This window comes from Pteronotus mesoamericanus, unplaced genomic scaffold (genome assembly GCF_021234165.1).
Source record: "Pteronotus mesoamericanus isolate MK-2021 breed Mesoamerican mustached bat unplaced genomic scaffold, CSHL_Meso_final scaffold_137, whole genome shotgun sequence".
NCBI lineage: Eukaryota > Metazoa > Chordata > Mammalia > Chiroptera > Mormoopidae > Pteronotus > Pteronotus mesoamericanus.
Window position 1 is genome coordinate 4579517 of NW_026555306.1, and position 18856 is coordinate 4598372.

The following is an 18856-nucleotide window of genomic DNA, read 5'->3' on the forward strand; positions in this document are numbered from 1 at the left end:
TCTCGAGTGGACCTGCCCAGCCTAGGGAGGCTGCAACACAAAGCTGAAACCAAACAGCTAGAGAATGCCAATTCGGCAAGGATTTGGAACCATGTCGGGTGGGAATTTACATTGGAACCTGTTGCGCACATGTCTTTTGGACCCACAGTTCCAGTCCTGGGCATATACCCGGCAGAAATGTTCACCAAGAGACGTGCAGAAAGACACAGTCAAAGGCGCATGAAGGATTACAGCCCAAATTAGAAACTTCCCAGTTGCTCATCAACCATGTGATAAATAAAGTAAACTTTGGTACAACCACCCAATAAAATACTCTGTGTGAGCACAAACACTGAACATAAGATCTACCATCTTAACAAATTTTAGATGTACAATACAGTATCGTTAACTACGGGTACCATTCTACAGCCCGTCTCTAGAATTTACTCCTCTTGTGTCACTGGAACTTTGTACCCAGGGAACAGCAACCCCCATTACCCTCCCCCGACCCCCAGCCCTTGGCAACCACCATTCTACTCTGTTTCTATGAGTTGGCCAATTTAGATTCCTCATCCAAGTGAAACTACACACTATTTGTCTTCTGCCTGGCTTATTTCACTTAATAAAATGCCCTCCAGTTTCCTCCATGTTGTTGTGAATGGCAGAATTTCCTTCTTTAAGACTCAATAATCTTCCACTGTTTGTAGAGACCACATTTCCTTTATCCATTCGTCTCTTGAACATTTTCCAGGATAGATCATGTGTTAGGCCAAAGCTGTGTTTTAAACAGGGGAGAATTGGTAGGGAAGGAACCCAGGTTCACCCGCAGGAGAGCAGGTCACTAAAATATGTCTCAGTACTAAATACTGAACTAGTTCTATAATCAACATGGATGAAAACCGCATATAAAATACTGAGTAAAAATGTTAGCTGATGAAGGCATTATACAGTATGCTATTTATCTAAGTTTTAAAGGCCTCCATAAATACTATGTATTGTTTATAGTCAAATACCACACAGTCAGAGAATAATGTGGGGATGGGAATTTTATACTGCAAGGTCATAGTGATAAAAATTCGGAAGATACAGGCAAGGGAAAGAAAAGGAGCCTTAGCTGCTTCTGCAATTTTATTTCTCATTTTTCTAAAAATTTTGGCATAGCTTTGGTAATATTTATGTTATTTTTGTATCATTCTGTATGTATTGAATATTTTTCAAAGCTTGGATGGCATGCAGTGAACTAGAGGTGCCCTGGTAATTTTTAACTATTAAGTTGTCAAAGGTCAGGCTCCGGGGTGAAATAAGAGGTTTTATGCAACTACTGCCAGTCATTCACCGCAGGAGAACAAATATTCATCTTTGCGAGACCAAGAGGTCTCTGAACATTATTCCCACGGGAACAGCTCTCGAGGAAGATCTGCCATCTTCTCCTGGAATATTTTATCAAAGACTTCAGCTTGGGTCACCGTGAAGTGATTTTTCCAGTCCCCAGCAATGCCTGACAAACATAAAACAGAGACTCAGATCAGATGTCGGGACATGTCTCAAGACCCTAACACATCTCCTTCGTAGCAGGTCATGCGGGGGCCTTTTCCTGCCTGCAGCCACACCCACCCCTGTCTGGAAACGAGCTCCTATACTCTCCTCTCTCCCAGCCTACCGTGCACACACACCATTCACAGAGCAATAATGCAGCTCTATGTTCTGATGCGTCTAGAACCTGGCCACTTTTCATCACCTCTGTTTCTACCCCCTTGGGGTATTCTACTCCCTTGGCCCAAGCCAACATCATTTCTCACCTGGAGTATGGTATTAGACTTCTAATCAGTCTCTCTGTTTTGGATCTTTCCCCTTTGTAAGTTATTCGCAGCATGGCGGCCATCTTGACTTCTTGAGAAACAAGATGACCTGGTTCTAGATCATGTCACTTCCTGCTCAGATTCTCCAAGGACCTTGGGGTCACTCAGAGAAAGTGCTTATGGCTTCCCCACAGCTTCAGGTGACTCAGTCCCTTCTCATTTCACTGATTTCACCTTTTAGGACCATCCACTTGCTCACTCAGCTCCAGCGTGTTGAGTGTTCTGAGGGGGCCTCAAACATGCGAGGCACCCCTGTCTTCTCAGACTATTTGCAGTTCATATTCCTTCTCCCTGGAATGCCGTCCCCCAGATACACCCATGTCTTGCCCGTTGGCTTCTTTCAAGTCTTCACTCCAATGCAATTTTCCCAGCATGCTTCTCTCCCACCCTCAACCCCATTGGGAACCGTCTGTCCCCATCCCTGCTTCACATTTCACTTCCTAACACTTATCACGTATGACGTGCTCTCTGTTTTTCCTTTCTGTGTGTGTGTGAGTGTGTGTGTGTGTGTGTGTGTGTGTGTCTGTATGGTATGTATCTCCGTCTGTGTTTTAGAAAGTCGCAAACTTTTCTCTCTAAATCACCAAAGACTTAGAGTTTCAGAGTCATAGACACATGGCATGTACTCAAATATTTGCTGAAAGGATGTCTAAAAGAATCAGGGATGTACTATTATCACATCCATTTCACAGATGAGGAAAAAGAGACCATGAGGGATCACACAGTTAGAACGTGATGGATGTGGATTTGAAGCAAAAGATTTTGACACGAGCAGCCGTACTCTTAACTTATGATTATATTATTATTTTGCGTATCATATAAATTAATACCTAGGCATTATATTAATATGTTAACACAATCAATACATTAGTTAAATTAACATACAACAGAATATGATATAATTATATGTAAATTAGTGATATATATTATATACTTCTGTGATAGAAATAATATAGCAGAATGTCTAATAAATAATTGCTACCCATAAACATCTGCTGTCATTCTTGTGCTCATCGTCTTCATCTTTAGAACAATTTTTACTATAATTGATTTCTTACGCTCTTGTGTTCTCCATAGCACACCTGACTTTTAAAAAGCCAGAAACCAGCCCTTGAGGTCCCTGAATCTCTGTAAATTCACTATGGCTGCCCCACATGAAACATCAGATGAGAGAACGTTTCTGTGCAGGCGAACCTGAGAAATCAAACAAGCTGTCTGCTTCCAAAATGCAATGGTAGAAAAGGCACGGGGAGATTGTCCCATCCCACAAGGGGGGAATCAGAAAGAAAGGGATTGTGGGTCCCAAGCCAATCCAAACCTAGCAGGTCTTGGTCCATTAAATGAAAAAAAATTAATTAAAGTGTAGTTGGCATACAATATTATATTTGTTTCAGGTGCAAGACATACTGGTTCAGCTGTTTCATATACCTTACAGTGTGATCACGATAAGTATAGTAACTCTCTAGATTTTTTAAAGAAGATTTTAGTTATTTATTCTTAGAAAGAGGGGAAGGAGAGGGAGAAAAACATCAACGTGCGGGAGATCCATCACTTGCCTTCCGTTGCCTCTCACACACTCCCAACTGGAGCCTGACTTGGCCCGCAACCCAGGCGTGTGCCCTGACTGGGAGTTGAACCAGCGGCCTTCCAGTCTGCAGGCCCACACTCAACCCACTGAGCCACACCAGCCGGGGCTCCCTCTAGATTTTAAGGATTGAGAATTCGCCTCTTTGTCTCGATGCTCTGACCACCTGGCCCACTGGGGTGACGGCCCGCATCCCCTCCGCCCTGGGTGGCAGCCCCCACTGATTCGAGGCCTTTTGAATCATTTACGCTCTTCCTTCCCTGGATCACCCTGGACTGTAGGGCTCTGGGAAAATGGGCTCCTCCTGTCCCACGCAGTGCAATTCATCTTTAGCCCAGGGGTATGGACATGATTAATTATTCACCACAGTGTCTGATAGCAAGGCAGGCTGTCAGCAAAGTGAAAGTCTGTCCTCTTTTTTCCAGCTGAGTCATTGTTTATACACGTCTTTGTGCAGGCCAGTTCTCTGCGCTAACTCAGCAACGGGACAGCCCCAACACGACCGTCCCCACTCCTGCCCTCGCCTGCCTGGTTGAGCCCGGCTGGCAGGCGGGCAGGCGTAGCAAATTCACCTGGGCACCGCTTGTAGAGTGGATACCCCTGTGCCACGATCAGAGGACAGAGGATCTGAATGCCCTGCATAAGTCGGGTGACCATTCCAGGTCTAATCAACCTCCTCCAAGCGTCTGCAGGCCACGTCAGTACTCGGAAGAGAGACCCCCTGATGAGAGCGTGTGAGGAGTTCTCTGGGGGATGAGCGGTTAGAGCTGGCAAGTTCAAACACTCCCTAGTCCCAGCTGGCCGCACCCTGCTGTGAGCCCGAGGATGCGGTCTGCATCCTCTGGCGCGTTCTGAAGGGGGCCATTTTCATTTACCTTTTCGCATAAGTGGTCCTTCTAAAAGCCACTTGGGCAGGAGAGTGTAATTGGACATCTTGTTTTCCTTCATGATTTGGAAGGAGGAGTTCCGGAGGACTGAGTTCATTTCCTCCGGTTGTAACGTCTTGCCCAGGAAGCGGCAGATCTTCTGTAGAGCGCTTCTTGTGTCCTGGAAGGTGAACACGCCAGCGAGAGGACGGGAGAGGGAAAGAACGTGGACAAGGAGACGAGAAGGAGGGAATGGCAGGAGGAGGCGCAGGAGGGAGAGGAGGAGAGGGGGAGCACAGAAGTGAGGAGTGTTGAGTTGGATATGACCAGGAGGAGGGAAGGGAGGAAGGTAAAAAGAAAGGGCACAACTCTGTAAGAGATGGAGGCCACGTGAATTTCCCAGTGTAACTGAATTCAGGACACCTTACCAGTAGAATACGGGATGTGGGTTTTCTAATGAGACTTTCAGAAAGGCTTCTAGACACTTATGAAGAGGATTGAGCAAGCAGAGGCTAAGGGAGGACTTGACAAAGACTTAAGGGATTGATTTCAAATCCTGACTGTGCCATCAAATAATGCTGTTTGCCAGAACTAACATTTGAATACCACAGAGTGTTACAGGATTTTTAAAAAGATTATATCTTATTGATTATGCTATTACAATTGTCCTGATTTCCCCCCCTTTGCCCTCCTCCACCCAGCGCCCCCCACTCCTTCAGGCAATAACCCCACCATTGTTCATGTCCACGGGCCATGTGCATAAGTTCTTTGGCTACGCCGTTTCCTATCCTGTACTTTACATCCCCATGGCTATTCTGTAACTCCCTACTTGTACTTCTTAACGCTCTCGCCTCTTCGCTCATTCTCCCCCTCCTCCCTCCCAGCTGCCAGCCTTCTGGTAACTAACTTCTTTTCACTTGCTTTCAAGAGTCTTTCTTTGTTTTTAACCTTTGGTTTTTTAATAATGATGTGTCTTGCAGGGGGTCTCTTCGCATCCATCATAATTGGGACTCTTGTGCTTCTGGGGCCTGCATGTCTATTTCCTTTGCCAAATTAGGGAAGTTCTCTTCCACTATTTTTTTCAGCTAGGTCTTCAATTTCTTGCTCTTTCTCTTCTCCTTCTGGCATCCCTATGAGACAAAGGTTGACTTCTTAAAGTTTTCCCAGAGGCTGTTTATACTATCCTCATTTTTTTAGATTCTTTTTTCTTCTTCTTGTTATGTGTGGTTGCTTTTTTGCTTCCTTATGTTCCAAATCATTGATTTGATTCTTGGCTTCATCCATTTTACTGTTATTTCTCTGTAAATTTTTCTTTATTTTAATCAGTGTAGCTTCCGTTCCTGACTGGATCTTTTTTATGCTGCTGAGGTCCTTGCTAAGTTCCTTGAACATCATTATAAACAGAGTTTTAAACATCGCATCTAATAGATTGCTTATCTCCATTTTGTTTAACTCTTTTTCTGGAGTTTTGATCTGTTCTTTCATTTGGGCCATGTTTCTTTGTCTCCTTGTTTTGGCAGCCTCCCTGTGTTTGTCTCTATGTATTAGGTAAAGCTGCTTTGACTCCATGTCTTGGAAGTGTGGCTTTAACACAATAGGTGTCTTGTAGGGTCCAGTGGCACAGCCTCCCCTATCACCTAAGTTGGGTACTCGAGGTGCGCCCTTCATGTGGGCTGAGTACACCCTCCTCTTGTAGTTGAGCCTTGGTCCCATTGGCAGGCCAATGGGAGGGATTTACCCGGGCCAGTCAGCTGCAAGGACTGGCTGTGACCACTGACCCCCAGCCTCCGCCCTCCGTGGAGGACCAGCTGTGCAGGGGCAGGGCGGTGGTGCTCCAGCGTGGTCTGGAGCTGTCCGCTGGGTGTGCTGGCCCTGGGGTTTCCTGGGTGCTGCAGGCCAAGGTCAGCCCCCACCTGTATTTTGCCCGGGGCCAACCTGCCTGGGCTGTAAAACAATCTCAAATAGCTGCTACTTGTCCTGGGCTTGGAGATACCCAGGTGAAGCCAAGCTGCAACTCTAATCTGGCTGCTGCTAGGGCTCACTGAAGCCAGCCATTGCCTGCTTAATAGGACTTAGGAGCCAAGACCAGTGATTCTTATGACAAAGCAGCTTGGGTGGCCCCTAAGTTGAGTGGGGCAGAGCCTCTGGGGATCTCCAAGGTGGGTCACACAGTGTTAGCCCGGTTGATGGAGTCTCAGATATGGCGCCAGCCTACCAGCTCTGTGGGGGAAGGGCTCAGCAAAGGGACAATGGCCTCTGCTTGCCCCAGTGCCAGGCACTTCGGTCTCTCCCTGTGTACCACTGGTGCCCTTCAAGCTCCCACCCCAGCTGGAGCTCAGGGGGCTCGGATCTGAGCAAGTGAGTCCAGGCAAGTCTGAGCAAGTGAGTCTTTAAGAGGAACTGCTTGGGGCTCCAGCAGCCTCCTCCATTGGCTCAATCCCTGCTAGGAGTTGTGGGGACTTATCTTCCTGGCCCTGGAACCCTGGGCTGGGCGGCCTGGTGTGGGTCTGGGACTCTTTGCTCCTGAGATATCCCTCCTGAATTTTTACCCACGTGGGTGCGGGGCCAGCCTGTTCTGCATGCGTGCCCCCTCCTACTAGCCTGGGTGGATGTGGTGTCTTCAATTCCATAGTTGTCAGACTTCCATTCAACTTAGTTTCCTAGTTGTCCAAGATCTTCTTATATATTATTTCAATAATCAGAACTTGGTACATGGTACTGGAAGATTATTATCATTAAAAATGGATTTTAATAACATTTTGCTTTGAATAATAGACCTTCCTCTTGGAGCTACAGTGATTTAAAATTTTTCTTCATTCCATGAGCCAACATGCTATAACAGGAAAAAAAAAAAAAAAAAAAAGAAAAGAAAAGAAAAGAAAGAAAAAGGCACAACTGTAGCCATTACTACAATAAAAGTTCACTTTGTGGCTTGAAAGTATAATTCCAGGAAAGTACGGAAGCGTGCACCTGAAGCTGCTAAACTAGTTCCAAAGGACTTCTGGGTAAAAATGAGATTCATGTGGAAAACAGAAGATTGGGCAGAAGTACCCAGATGATGGAGAGCAACGTTTGTCAGGTAGAAGCAAACGCCTGTATTTATGTCCTTTTCTCTTTTCTCCAAGATCCCACTAACAGGCAAAGGTCTTCTTTGAACGGCTCACTCTTGTCGGTTTGAGCTTCACCTGACAGCGCCCCCTGCCGTCACGGGAGAGTCCAGTCCTGGGCCTGCCAGAGCAACTCTGCCGATTGATTTCACGACTTCTTCTTCCTTCTCTCAGCCAGGTTGGGCTGCCAGGCAGTTGGGCACATCTCTGGAACCAAACTTGGCTTCTTCCCAGTCCCTCCTTGTCCCTCAGTCCCCTCCCAGCACGAGGCTATCAGTGGCACCGCGTGTCCTACCCCTAGAAATTTTAGAACCAGTTGCCAGTGTGAGTATAAGTCGCTGTGCTCTGTCTCGATGCACAAAAATAAAGCCCTTAAGCTATGAAGTGAAACAAAGAAAAACACATGACGGAAGAGAACACGGGGCTGGGGGTGCCGACCAGGAGCAGGACAACGAAGCCTGGGGAGCTCCTCTCATTTCTAGGGACCCTCCATGGGACTAAACTCCCACTGAGAAGGAAAAGAGACACAGAGTTGTGGACGGAAGTAGGGCGAGTGCGGGCGGCGTTGAGACGGTGTGCTGACCGCAAGAACAAGAGTTACCTGCTTTAGCTCTTCGTAACTCACTATCAAGAAGTTCTCCTTCCCTTTCATGGACATCCAGCCACGAACGTGGTCGAACCACGATCCAAATGCCACTGCAGGGGAGAAGCAGAGAGAGGAGCGAGTTACAGGCTCTGTGAAAGCAGGGACCCCTCTGTCATGTTCACGCTTGTGGGCTCGCCCGCTCAGGCGATGCCCGGCACGTTTACAGCTGTCATAGCTATTTGCTGCATGAGTGAGTGAGTGGAGAGATGGAAGATTGTTACCCAGCCTCAGGCCTTTACCTTGAATGGGCAGGGTTCATTAGCGGGAGGCTCTGCACCCAGTCGCCAGGGTCTCCGAGGAGATCTTGTCAGAGAGCCACGTGGCCTGAGGAATGGGGCTCTTGCTGCCCCGAATCCGTGCAACGTTTAGAATTTTGGGTTGCTCATTGCCCTTGACATTTTTCTGTCTTTTTGCTTTCACTGTTGCTATCGTAATTATCGTTCCTTTGGAAATGATCTGCCTTTCCTCTGTTTAAGATTTTCTTTCTGCCCTGGCTAGTGTGGCTCAGTGGATTGGGCACCGGCCCACGAACCAAAGGATCACCGGTTCGATTCCCAGTTGGGGCACAGGCCTGGGTTGCAGGCCAAGCCCCTCAGTGGGGGCACTAGAGAGGCAACCACACAGTGATGTTTCTCTCCTTCTCTTCCTCCCTTTCCCTCTCTAACAAATAAAAAGATTTTCTTTCTGTTTTTTTCCCTCCCTCTACTGCAGCTTTCCTAGAGACCAGGGGAATGTTTATTTGTAATAAATCTTTGTGAGGCTAGGTGTGGTTCATCAACCTGAGATTTCATCCGTCAAGGAAACTCTCAGGTGCGCCTCCTTGGAAACTGCCCTTCCCTATACGGGTGTCCCACCTGCGGCCCGCGGGCCACATGCGGACCCGGATGGCCATGGATGCGGCCCAATGCAACATCGTAAATTTACTTAAAACATGAGATTTTTTTTGTGATACGTGTCGCAACGTATTTAATGTGTGGCCCAAGACAACTCTTCTTCCAGTGCGGCCCAGAGACGCCAAAAGGTTGGACACCGCTGCGTGATCTCCACGGAAGGTGAGCCTTTCCACCCCATCCTCTGTGTCTTAATTATTTTATAGTGTTTGATGGCTGTCTGCCCTGCCCAAGGCCTTTCTGACCACATAGGGTAGCGGGGAATTCTACTCAGTTAATCTATCACTCAAAAATGGGCACGAAGGAAGGAGGTTTTGAGGCAAAACACTGAGGGAATTTGCCCTTTTTGTCACAAGAGAACTAGTTTAAGCTACACTTGATGAACACATAAAGTGGATCCAGGGGGTCAAGAAAGAAAGAAATGGGAAACAGTTTTAAATCTTGAAATAAAATCTTGAAACAAACCAAATATAGAAGCACGGCATAGCAAAACTTATAAGAGGCCGCCAAAGCAGTTCTAGGAGGGAAGTTCAGATGACAAATTTCTGCATCAAGAGAAAGGAAGATCTCAAATAAACAACCCAATTTTATGCGGCAAGTAGGAAATAACAAAGATCAGAGAAGAAAAAAGTAGGCTAGAAAACATTAGAATAAATTAACAAAAACCAGAGTTGGTTTTTAAAAAAGATAAACAAAATTGACAAACCTTTAGTTAGACTAAGAAGAACAGAGCAGATGCAAATAAAGAAGAGGAGAGATTCCAACCGATGCCACATAAGCATAAAGGATTATAAGTGACTACCATGGACAGCTACATACCCAATAAGTGGATAACCAGGAGGAAATGGATGAACTCCTAGAAATTTATCATACAACCTACCAAGGCTGAATCATGAAAAGGTAGAAAATTTGAATAGCCCAATAACAAGTAAGGAGACTGAATCAGTCATCAAAATCTCCCAACAAAGAAAAGCCCAGGACCAGATGGTTTCCTGGTCAATTCTATAAAATATTAAAGGAAGAATTAATGTCCATTCTTCTCAAACTTCAAAAAAGAATCGAAGGGGGCCCTGACTGATGTGGCTCCGTGGATTGAGTGCCAGCCTGCAAACCAGAAAGTTGCTGGTTCAATTCCCAGTCAGGGCACATGCCTGAGCTTCAGGCCAGGTCCCCAGTTGGGGGTGCGCAAGGGGCAACTGATCAATGTAACTCTTGCACATTGATGTTTCTTTCCCTCTTTCTCCCTCCCTTCCCCTCTCTCTAAAAATAAATAAATAACATTTTTAAATAAAATTGAAGAGGGGAGAATACTCTCAAACTCATTTTATGAGGTTGGCATCACCCTGACACCTAAGCCAGATGAGGACACTCTAAGGAAAGAAAACTACACACCAATATCCCTGATGGATATAAATGTAAAAAACTTCAACAAAATATTAGCAACCTGAATACAAGAGCATATTGAAAGGATTATACACCATGAAATGTACTTCAATATTGTCCCAGAGCCTTGGCTAATGAGCTAAGAGGAAAAAAAAATAGAGACAATATATATGTATTAGAAATTACGCTAACCCTGGCTGGTGTGGCTCAGTGGGTTGGGCTTTGTCCTGCAAACCAAAAGGCCTCAGGTTTGATTCCTGGTCAGGGCACATGCCTGGGGTGCAGGCCAGGTCCCTGGTTAGGGGGCGTGCGAGAGGAAACAGACTGATGTTTCTCTCTTGCATAGATGTTCCTCTCCCTCTACTTCTCCTTCCCTCCCCCTTCTCTCTTAAAAAATTTAATTAATATAATAGTTATTACTTGAACGTTATATTTATACTTCCTAGAGAATCAAGGAGAACCTGCAGGGCAGCAATTCGATTTAAGAAGAGGCGGCATTCGGATTAGTGAAATCCCAATCAACATTCAGAATCACTCACATTCCTGCCAACCAGGTACAAAACAACTGGAAAATGGAATTTAAAGATGCCATTAATCTAAGAAGAAATGCAATACATCTGGAAAAAAGTTTAAGCTTTTCATTTAAATAATTATACGAGATCATTTAAGACGTCTGAAAAGCTCTAGATAAAGGGCAAAGATAAACAAAAGGACATACCTATAAGTGAAGAGATAAACTCTGTAATACACGCCATTTCTCCACTGCTTATTCTGTATAATTATCACAATAAAAGTCATAAAAATATCAACAATAACAAGTGTCACCGATAACAGGTGCACTCATATGCTGTGGGTGGGAAATTTATAGCAATAAACGCCTACGTTGTGGGGATGCAAACTGATACAATCGCTCTGGAAAACAGTTTAATATCTCTTAAAGGGGAAACCTCGTATTCGCTCTGCCTCAGCAGCTCCACACTCAGGTTTACACACCAGAAAGGAATCCATGCCCATGTGCACCCGACGTACATTATTCCCAGTAGCCTTCAGCTCAAAATGTCTCATTTAGTTTTTAACTCTGGACTCACAAAATGTTGGGAGAAGCATTTGACCAAAAAACGAATGGCTTCAGTGATGCTTGCAAACAGCGGTTGCAGTTCATTCCTTTGGATTTTCCCCTCGGCCAAAGCTCACCCAGCGCTGCCGCCTGGGGGTGGGGGAGAGGGAGCGGACAAAGGACCACACAGGCCACCAAAGCGCGCTTGGTGCAGGAAGTAGCGCGGGGTCTTTTGCACAGGGAATTCTAGGATTCAGGTTTCCCAGAGCCCGGGTGATGCAAGGGCCGCAAGCTCCAGGAGCCCCTTAGACTCTTCCCTTTGTTGGGAGGAGAGATATCAAGAGCAGGCGAGCCCCTCGGGCTTGGCCATCATGCATCGTCCAGAGCAGGGCCTCTGCTTCCTGCGTCTAAGGACACTACTTCCTGGGCCTGAAGTTCCCAAGAGTTTGGAGAATCTTCTACAGGGTTGCAGACAACTCCGGATGTTGGAATTAGTGGATGACAATAAGGATTTTGGTGTTGACTGGATAAGAGAGCCCTGTGGGTTGAGTCTTAAAATGCAGATAAGCAAGAGATCGCGATAGTGGCAGGTCTTCAGGGTATGCCTTTATCAGCCGCCACTATCAGTCGGACATTCCTGATTCCCGGCACAGCGGAAGCACCGTTCAGACTACTTTCTACACCAAAGGCCAGATCAAAAACAGACTGAGGGGCTGTTCTCTCCGCGTCTGGCTCCCACCCTAGGGTTTCACCTGTTGCCTTTTTTCCTGAAAGAGGAACCTGGAGCAAAGCCGGACTTAGAACTGTAGGGTTCAGCCAGGATCAGCTCCATACGAAACACCTGTGGGCTTTGAACATTGAACTTGACGCGGTGGGCAAACAATTCAGAGGCTGTGAACTTGTCCGTGCCTTGCAAGGGATTGCCACAGCAGAGCCTAGAAGGTCCAAAGGGCGCGTGGCAAGGACACCACCGAGTCCACTGCATTAATCTCGGTGGGATGTAACAGCGACTCTGGTTAATAAAGCACCGATGGAAGGGATGGCAAATAAATACCCATTATTTAACAAAAGTGCTTACGATGTGGCAAACACCACTCTAGGACCCTGGGTCAACAGGGAGCCAGTCAAAGAGCTCACATTTTAGGGGAGACACGGGGAATAAACGCGCAATTAGAATACACGCTCATTGGTGATGCGTACTGAGGCGGAAAAAGATAATGCCAGGAAATGGGGAGGGGCGCTAGTTTACATAGTGTTGAAAAGGAAGACTTCTCTAAGTATCAAGACATTTTAGCAGAGACCAGGATGAAGACGTTAATCAAGGTTGTGGGATTTAGATAAAGGGAAGAGGCGGGGGCACAGGGAGGCGGGTCGGGGAAGAGATGGCACTTGGAAATGTCAGACTCCTGCCGGCCCTTGGAAGAGGGGTTGTTCTATTTATTGACTAAGGTAGGTAGGCGGTAGGGACAGTTTGGTGCCTGGGGACAACGTGTTCGACCTTGAACACACTGCATTAGAGGGACCTGTGGCTCTCTCTTGTGCTGCTGTCCTTGGCTTTTGAGAAACAGGTCTGAAGCCAGGGAGACCTGTCACAGCAGAACTAGGGGACCTGTCCTATAATTTTGGGAAAATTTGCAAAAGTTCAAGTGTCTGGAAAGCCTAGAAACTCTGCACAATTAAAAGGATAGCGATCCGACTGTAACGCATGCATTTTTGAGACAGAATGGACAAGAGGATAAAGGGAGATTTACGAGGATGCATCTAAAAAAATGGTGGCGATGCCCCAGGCGGCAGTTCAGGTAGTTAGAACATCACCCGAATGTGCCAAGGTTGTGAGTTCGATCCCTGGTCAGGGCACACACAAGAGGCAACCAACAAATGCATCAATAAGTGGAACAAAAAATCATCTCTCTCTCTCTCAAAATCAAATAAAAAATAAATAAATAAATGAAATCATAAATAAGTAAATGGTGGCAAATCAGGATAGCACTGTCCACGAGGCCAATGGAAAGGTGACTTCCAGAAAGCCACAGATTAAGAGCGTTGAGGAGAAGAATGTGCCTGCTCTGTGATTGTATCGGGCAGCTAGGATGGTTTGCAATGGGACCAGCTGAAAGGCTGGCTGGGTCCTGCCGATCTGCGAGAGTCTGTGGAATTAGAAACGGTGGGTTCCAGTGGGGATGGGCCGTCTATCCACAGGTGAGGGAGATGTGGAGGAAGCAGCCTGGGTACGGGGTGAGGTCTGAGGGACGAGGCTGACGATCCTCCTGCCGCCATGTTTTACCCACACTCACCATTTCCTTGGATGAACCATTCGAAATACTGCTTCAGTGACTCCGGTTTCTTAACAAGATTGGAAATAGTCCAGAAAAAATAACCAGACACGAGAACGTCTCTGGGATTTCTGATGAGATAAATCACCTTAAAGAGAAAAATGAGAGGATGAAAGTTTTCCATCTTTCCTCACCTTGATAACAATGGAGCCCTGACTGGGGTCGCTGAATGGACTGAGCGCCAGCCTGCGAGCTGAGGGGTCACTGGCTTGACTCCCGGTCAGGGCACAGGCCTGGGCTGTGGGCCGGGTCCCCACTTGGTGGCGTGCGAGAGGCAACCGACTGATGTTTCTCTCACACATCAATGTTTCCCTCCCTCTCTTTCTCCCTCCCTTCCCCTCTCTCTAAAAATAAATAAATAAAATCTGTTTTAAAATGTTTATAAAATGAATAAATAAAACCTTTCAAAATAGGGAAAGAAGTCAATTCCTAGAATATGCCTATTAAATGTCAATGGATTCTTTTAATAAGTTAGTTATTGCATTCATTAATCAAATATATATTTTAAAGTTCCTATGAACTAGTCACTCAGATAATCCCAATAATATAACAAGGGAAGAGGACAGCATGTCCTTTCCTTTGGGGTTATTAGCGTCTACACACAATGGGAAGTGACCAGAAGGTTTTCTAAGGTGAGAGGTGTTGTATTAAGTACTATAGTTTAAAGATTACTAACAGGAGGAGGGCTAATAAATTATGTTATAGTCACAGCTACACAACAGACATTTATTTGTACAGTATGAGTCTGTATTTATGACGTTCAAGAACAAGCAGCCCCGCCCTGGCCAGGTGGCTCCGTTGGTCGGAGTGTTGCCCCATACACCTAAGGGTGGTTGGTTCAGCCCCTGGTCGGGGTGTGTACAGGAGGCAACCAACTGATGTTTCTCTCTCAGGTCAACATTTTCCTCTCTCTCTAAAAATCAATAAACATATTCTTGGGTTACAAAAAAAAGAAAGAAAGAAAGAAAGAAAGAAAGAAAGAAAGAAAGAAAGAAAGAAAGAAAGAAAGAAAGGATGAGCAAAACGGATCTATAGAGTTAGAAGTCAGTGGAGTGGTCCCCTCTGTGGATGAGCATTGACTGGGAAGGTGCAGAGGGAGTTTTGTGCAGGAGCAAAAATATTCTAAATCAGCATCTGGAAGGTAGCTGCCCAGCTGCATAAACATGTGAAGATTTGACACTCTAATACTCCAGATTAGTGCGAACACACACACACCCTCGCAAGAACCTTGACATTTGAATATCGAAGTTATACCCTGGACTCTGCACCAATTTTCATGATTTCAGGCTTCAACTCTCTCTAGGCCTCAGTTTCCCCATGCAGGGATTCAACAAACACTGAGGAATCCCTATGTGAATATGTTTAACACTATATAAGGTGTGTTATAAATAAGCTTGAGAATTGATGGGTTAAAAAAACCCTTCATTTTCTTTATCCAATCATCTGTTGAAGGACATTTAGGTTGCTTCCATACCTTTTTATTTTTAAAATATTTTATTTATTTTATTTTTAGAGAGGGGAAGGGGGGAAGGAAGTGAGGGAGAGAAACGTCAATGTGTGGTTGCCTGTCGTGTGCCCCCTACTGGGGACCTGGCCTGCAACCCAGGCCTGTGCCCTGACTGGGAATCGAACCAGTGACCCTTTGGTCCACAGACTGGGGCTGAACCCACTGACCCGCACCAGCCAGGGCAGGTTGCTTCCATATCTTAGCTATTATAAATAATGCTGCAATGAACATAGTGATGTGCATGTCTTTTAAAATTAGTGTTTTGGATTTCTTTGGGATGTACAGTACAGCTTAGGGAATCTAGTCAAAATATTATAGTAACTACGTACGGTGCCATGTGGGTACCAGATTTATTGGGGCATCACTTCATAAATTATACAAATGTCCAACCACTATGCTGTACACCTGAAACTAATGTAATATTGAATGCCAACTGTAACTGAAAAAAAGACCTTATTGTACTGTGACACACTGTGACATTTCCAAGTGAAGAGGATATTATTCTAAGCTTGGCAATCTAATTTAAGCATAAAACATTTTTTAAAAATCGCAAACCAATTAACACCTTCCAGAAAAGTGTTTTTCCTAGACATCATCTAAGACATGCTAAGTGTTGGATTTCCGCGATCCCTTCTGGTGATGACCCATGAGAAACTCGCGTGGCTGCTAAGCTCAACAGACAGATCCAGAAAGACATAGTGGTTAGTAAAACCAGTCATGATGCTGGAGCAATCACTCTGGATTTAGGATTGATTTACGAATTTTCTGCTTCCCAAATGGTCAGCTCTACGCCTGCTGCTTTTACCTGAGTGGTAGGAGGCATTTATATAATTAAGATGGGCTAATTATTTTTTACAGCAACAAAACAGGGGTTATCTAATATGTAACACAGTTATAAGTTCTGCTTGGGTTTAAAATGTGGTTTTCTAAGATTCTGGCGCTACCATTTTGCTTTGCTTCTGGTTTGGACCGTGGCATTGCCAAGTGCAGAATCTCAGGTCCCCACCCCTAGACCTACTACTGAATGAGACTGCACCTCACCCAGATCCCCTGGTAATTCCTAGGCAAGTTAAAAAACATTAATCACACATATCTTGACCATGGTGCACTGACCTTGGTCTTGGACTTGAAGAGAGACTTGGGGGAGAATTGGATGGGGACGTGGGAGGTGATGAGGCGTGGGCCTTCTTTATCTGTTATGACTTTATACCCGTGCGTGGTCTCTAACCAGGGTGAGCGTTCCCAAATGGGCGTTGATTGGATCCACGTGGTATCTCCCTTGGAGTGGATCAGGCAGAGAATTTCAATCAACCAGTTTGTTCCTGGATAAAGAAGAAAAAAGGATGGTCACTCATTTTTTAAATCTGACTTTTAAAAAATATCATGATGGCCCTGGCTGGCGCGGCTCAGTGGATTGAGTGTCGGCCTGCGAACGAAAAGGGTCACCGGTTCGACTCCCAGTCAGGCACGTGCCTGGGTTGCAGTAGGGGACGCGTGAGAGGCAACCACACACTGATGGTTCTCTCTCCCCTTTCCCTTCTCTAAACATAAATAAATAAAATCTCTAAAAAAATCATGATAAAATATAACATAAGCTATACCTTCTTAACCATTTTTGAGCCTACAGTCCAGTGGTGTTAAGTATATTCACATTGCTGTGCATCCAATCTCCAGAACCTTTACATTTGGTAAATCTGAAACTCTACACCCATTAAATAACAGCTCTCCATTTTTCCCTCCCCCCAGTCCCTGGCAACCTCCAGCCTGTTTTTCTTTTAGTGTTTGATGACCCTACACAGCTCATAGAAGTGGATCAGATGGTATTTCTCCCTCTGTGACTGGTGCATTTCATTAGCATAATATACTCAGAGTTCATCCATGTTGTACACATGTCAGAACTTGGTTCCTTTTAAGGTTGAATAACATTCCATTACATGTACGTACCACATTTTGGTGATCCATTCGTCTGTCAACGGACTTCTGGGTTGCCTCCCGCTTTGGGCTATTTGCCTACACCCGTTGCCCTTGACCTTTCACTGCCGGGCCTCTTCCAGCATCTCCAGCCTCAGTCCTTGCCCAGCATGCAGTCCCTTCCTCTCCCCGCGCCCCTCCCAGGGACACCGCGCTCGGCCCGGGAGTCCCTTGGCTGGGCCAGGATCTTTCCCAATTCCTGCCCGTTGTCTGTGCTGATACCTTTACTGAAGATACCCCTTTTCACTAAATAGTTTCACATTCTTTTTTTTTCATCTCAATTTAGATGCTTTTCTTATCTACTCCTTATGTTTTGGCTCCGATAGATGTGTTTTATTCGCTCCCGCCTCCCAGTTTCATTCAGATATACCAGACAATTGAAAATTGTACATATTTAAAGAGTACAATGCGATGATTCGGTGTACACACACACACACACACACACACATGCACACACACGTACGCGCGCACACATACATGTTGTGACATGTTTACCACAATCAAGCTGGTTAACAGTCAAGAATCAAGCCAGATCCATCATCTCACCTGATCGCTCTCTTCCCTATTTTTTCTATGAGGACTTCGCTGATCATCACCTTCCTTTCTCCCTGCAAACACCTGAATCTGCCTTAGGATTTGCTTTTCTTTCTTTTTTTTTTTTTTTAAGATTTTATTTATTTATTTTTAGAGAGAGGTGAAAGGAGGGAGAAAAAGGAGGGGAGAAACACCCATGCATGGCTGCCTCTCACACACCCCGCACCGGGGACCCGGCCCACAACCCAGGCCCGTGCCCTGACCGGGAACCGAACCAGTGAGCCCTTGCTTTGCAGGCCAGCGCTCAATCCACTGAGCCACACCAGCCAGGGCAGGATTTGCTCTTATGGGCTCCCTAGTACCTTCGATTACCGCCCCCCGCCCTGAGTCCTCATCGTACTGTGTAACTGCTTGGCTAACTCCTTTTCTCTGAATGCAGTTGGTAGTAGGGCGCAGCTTTAGTTCCCAAAGCCCTGAACATGGGCTGGCGCAGAGAAAGCTCGTGAATGGATGAGGGACGCAGCGACAGCCTGTCTCAGGGCCAGATCCACTCCGTTACCTGATTTGGGGAAAGACACTGTTAAGACATCTTCATCCTTAAACACAAAATTCTCCCGCATCGCTTTGAGATGCTCCAGCGTGTAACCCACGACAGGGAAAGGTATCCCTTCAAACCACATGTACCCGTCTGACATTGTGGTGAGCTCTTTGGACCTGGTGTTAGAGTTTCAGCTGCGGCCACTGCTAGAGGTTGTGACAGCTGCCAAGAGATCACCTTTTATAGTAAGGATAAAATAATCATTAATCTCGCCTGATTGGTCGAGGAGTTGCCTGCTGATAAAGAGAACAGATATTGTAACTCAGAGGTGATCACGAGGCTGATGATATTGAGCAACTGTGAAGAGAACATTCTGGGGTAATCTGACTTTGAATTCGTGGGAGGGAACCAGGCATTCAACAAGTCCAAGGATGTAGAAATGTGGGCAAATTAAAAATGTTCTTAATGAAATTTATTTTTAGAAGAGTTTTAGATACATAGAAAAATTGCGAAGATAGTATATCCTCATAATTTATACTTTATTCAGAATCCCCTAGTTTATACCTAATGTCAACTCTCTGTCCCAGGATCCCGTGCAGGA

At 45.7% G+C, this 18856-nt stretch overlaps 1 protein-coding gene across 1 annotated transcript; it reads right to left on the reverse strand.

The window, feature by feature from the left end:
- Positions 1-987: 987 nt before the first annotated feature.
- SULT2A1 (sulfotransferase family 2A member 1) lies at positions 988-18478 on the reverse strand. The gene is made up of 6 exons (XM_054588662.1): positions 18277-18478; positions 16326-16534; positions 13667-13793; positions 7998-8092; positions 4299-4470; positions 988-1477 (listed from the first exon to the last, which is right to left on the reverse strand). The coding sequence occupies exons 1-6, from the start codon at positions 18410-18412 to the stop codon at positions 1365-1367; spliced, it is 852 nt and encodes a 283-aa protein (XP_054444637.1). The 5' UTR covers positions 18413-18478; the 3' UTR covers positions 988-1364.
- Positions 18479-18856: the final 378 nt, after the last annotated feature.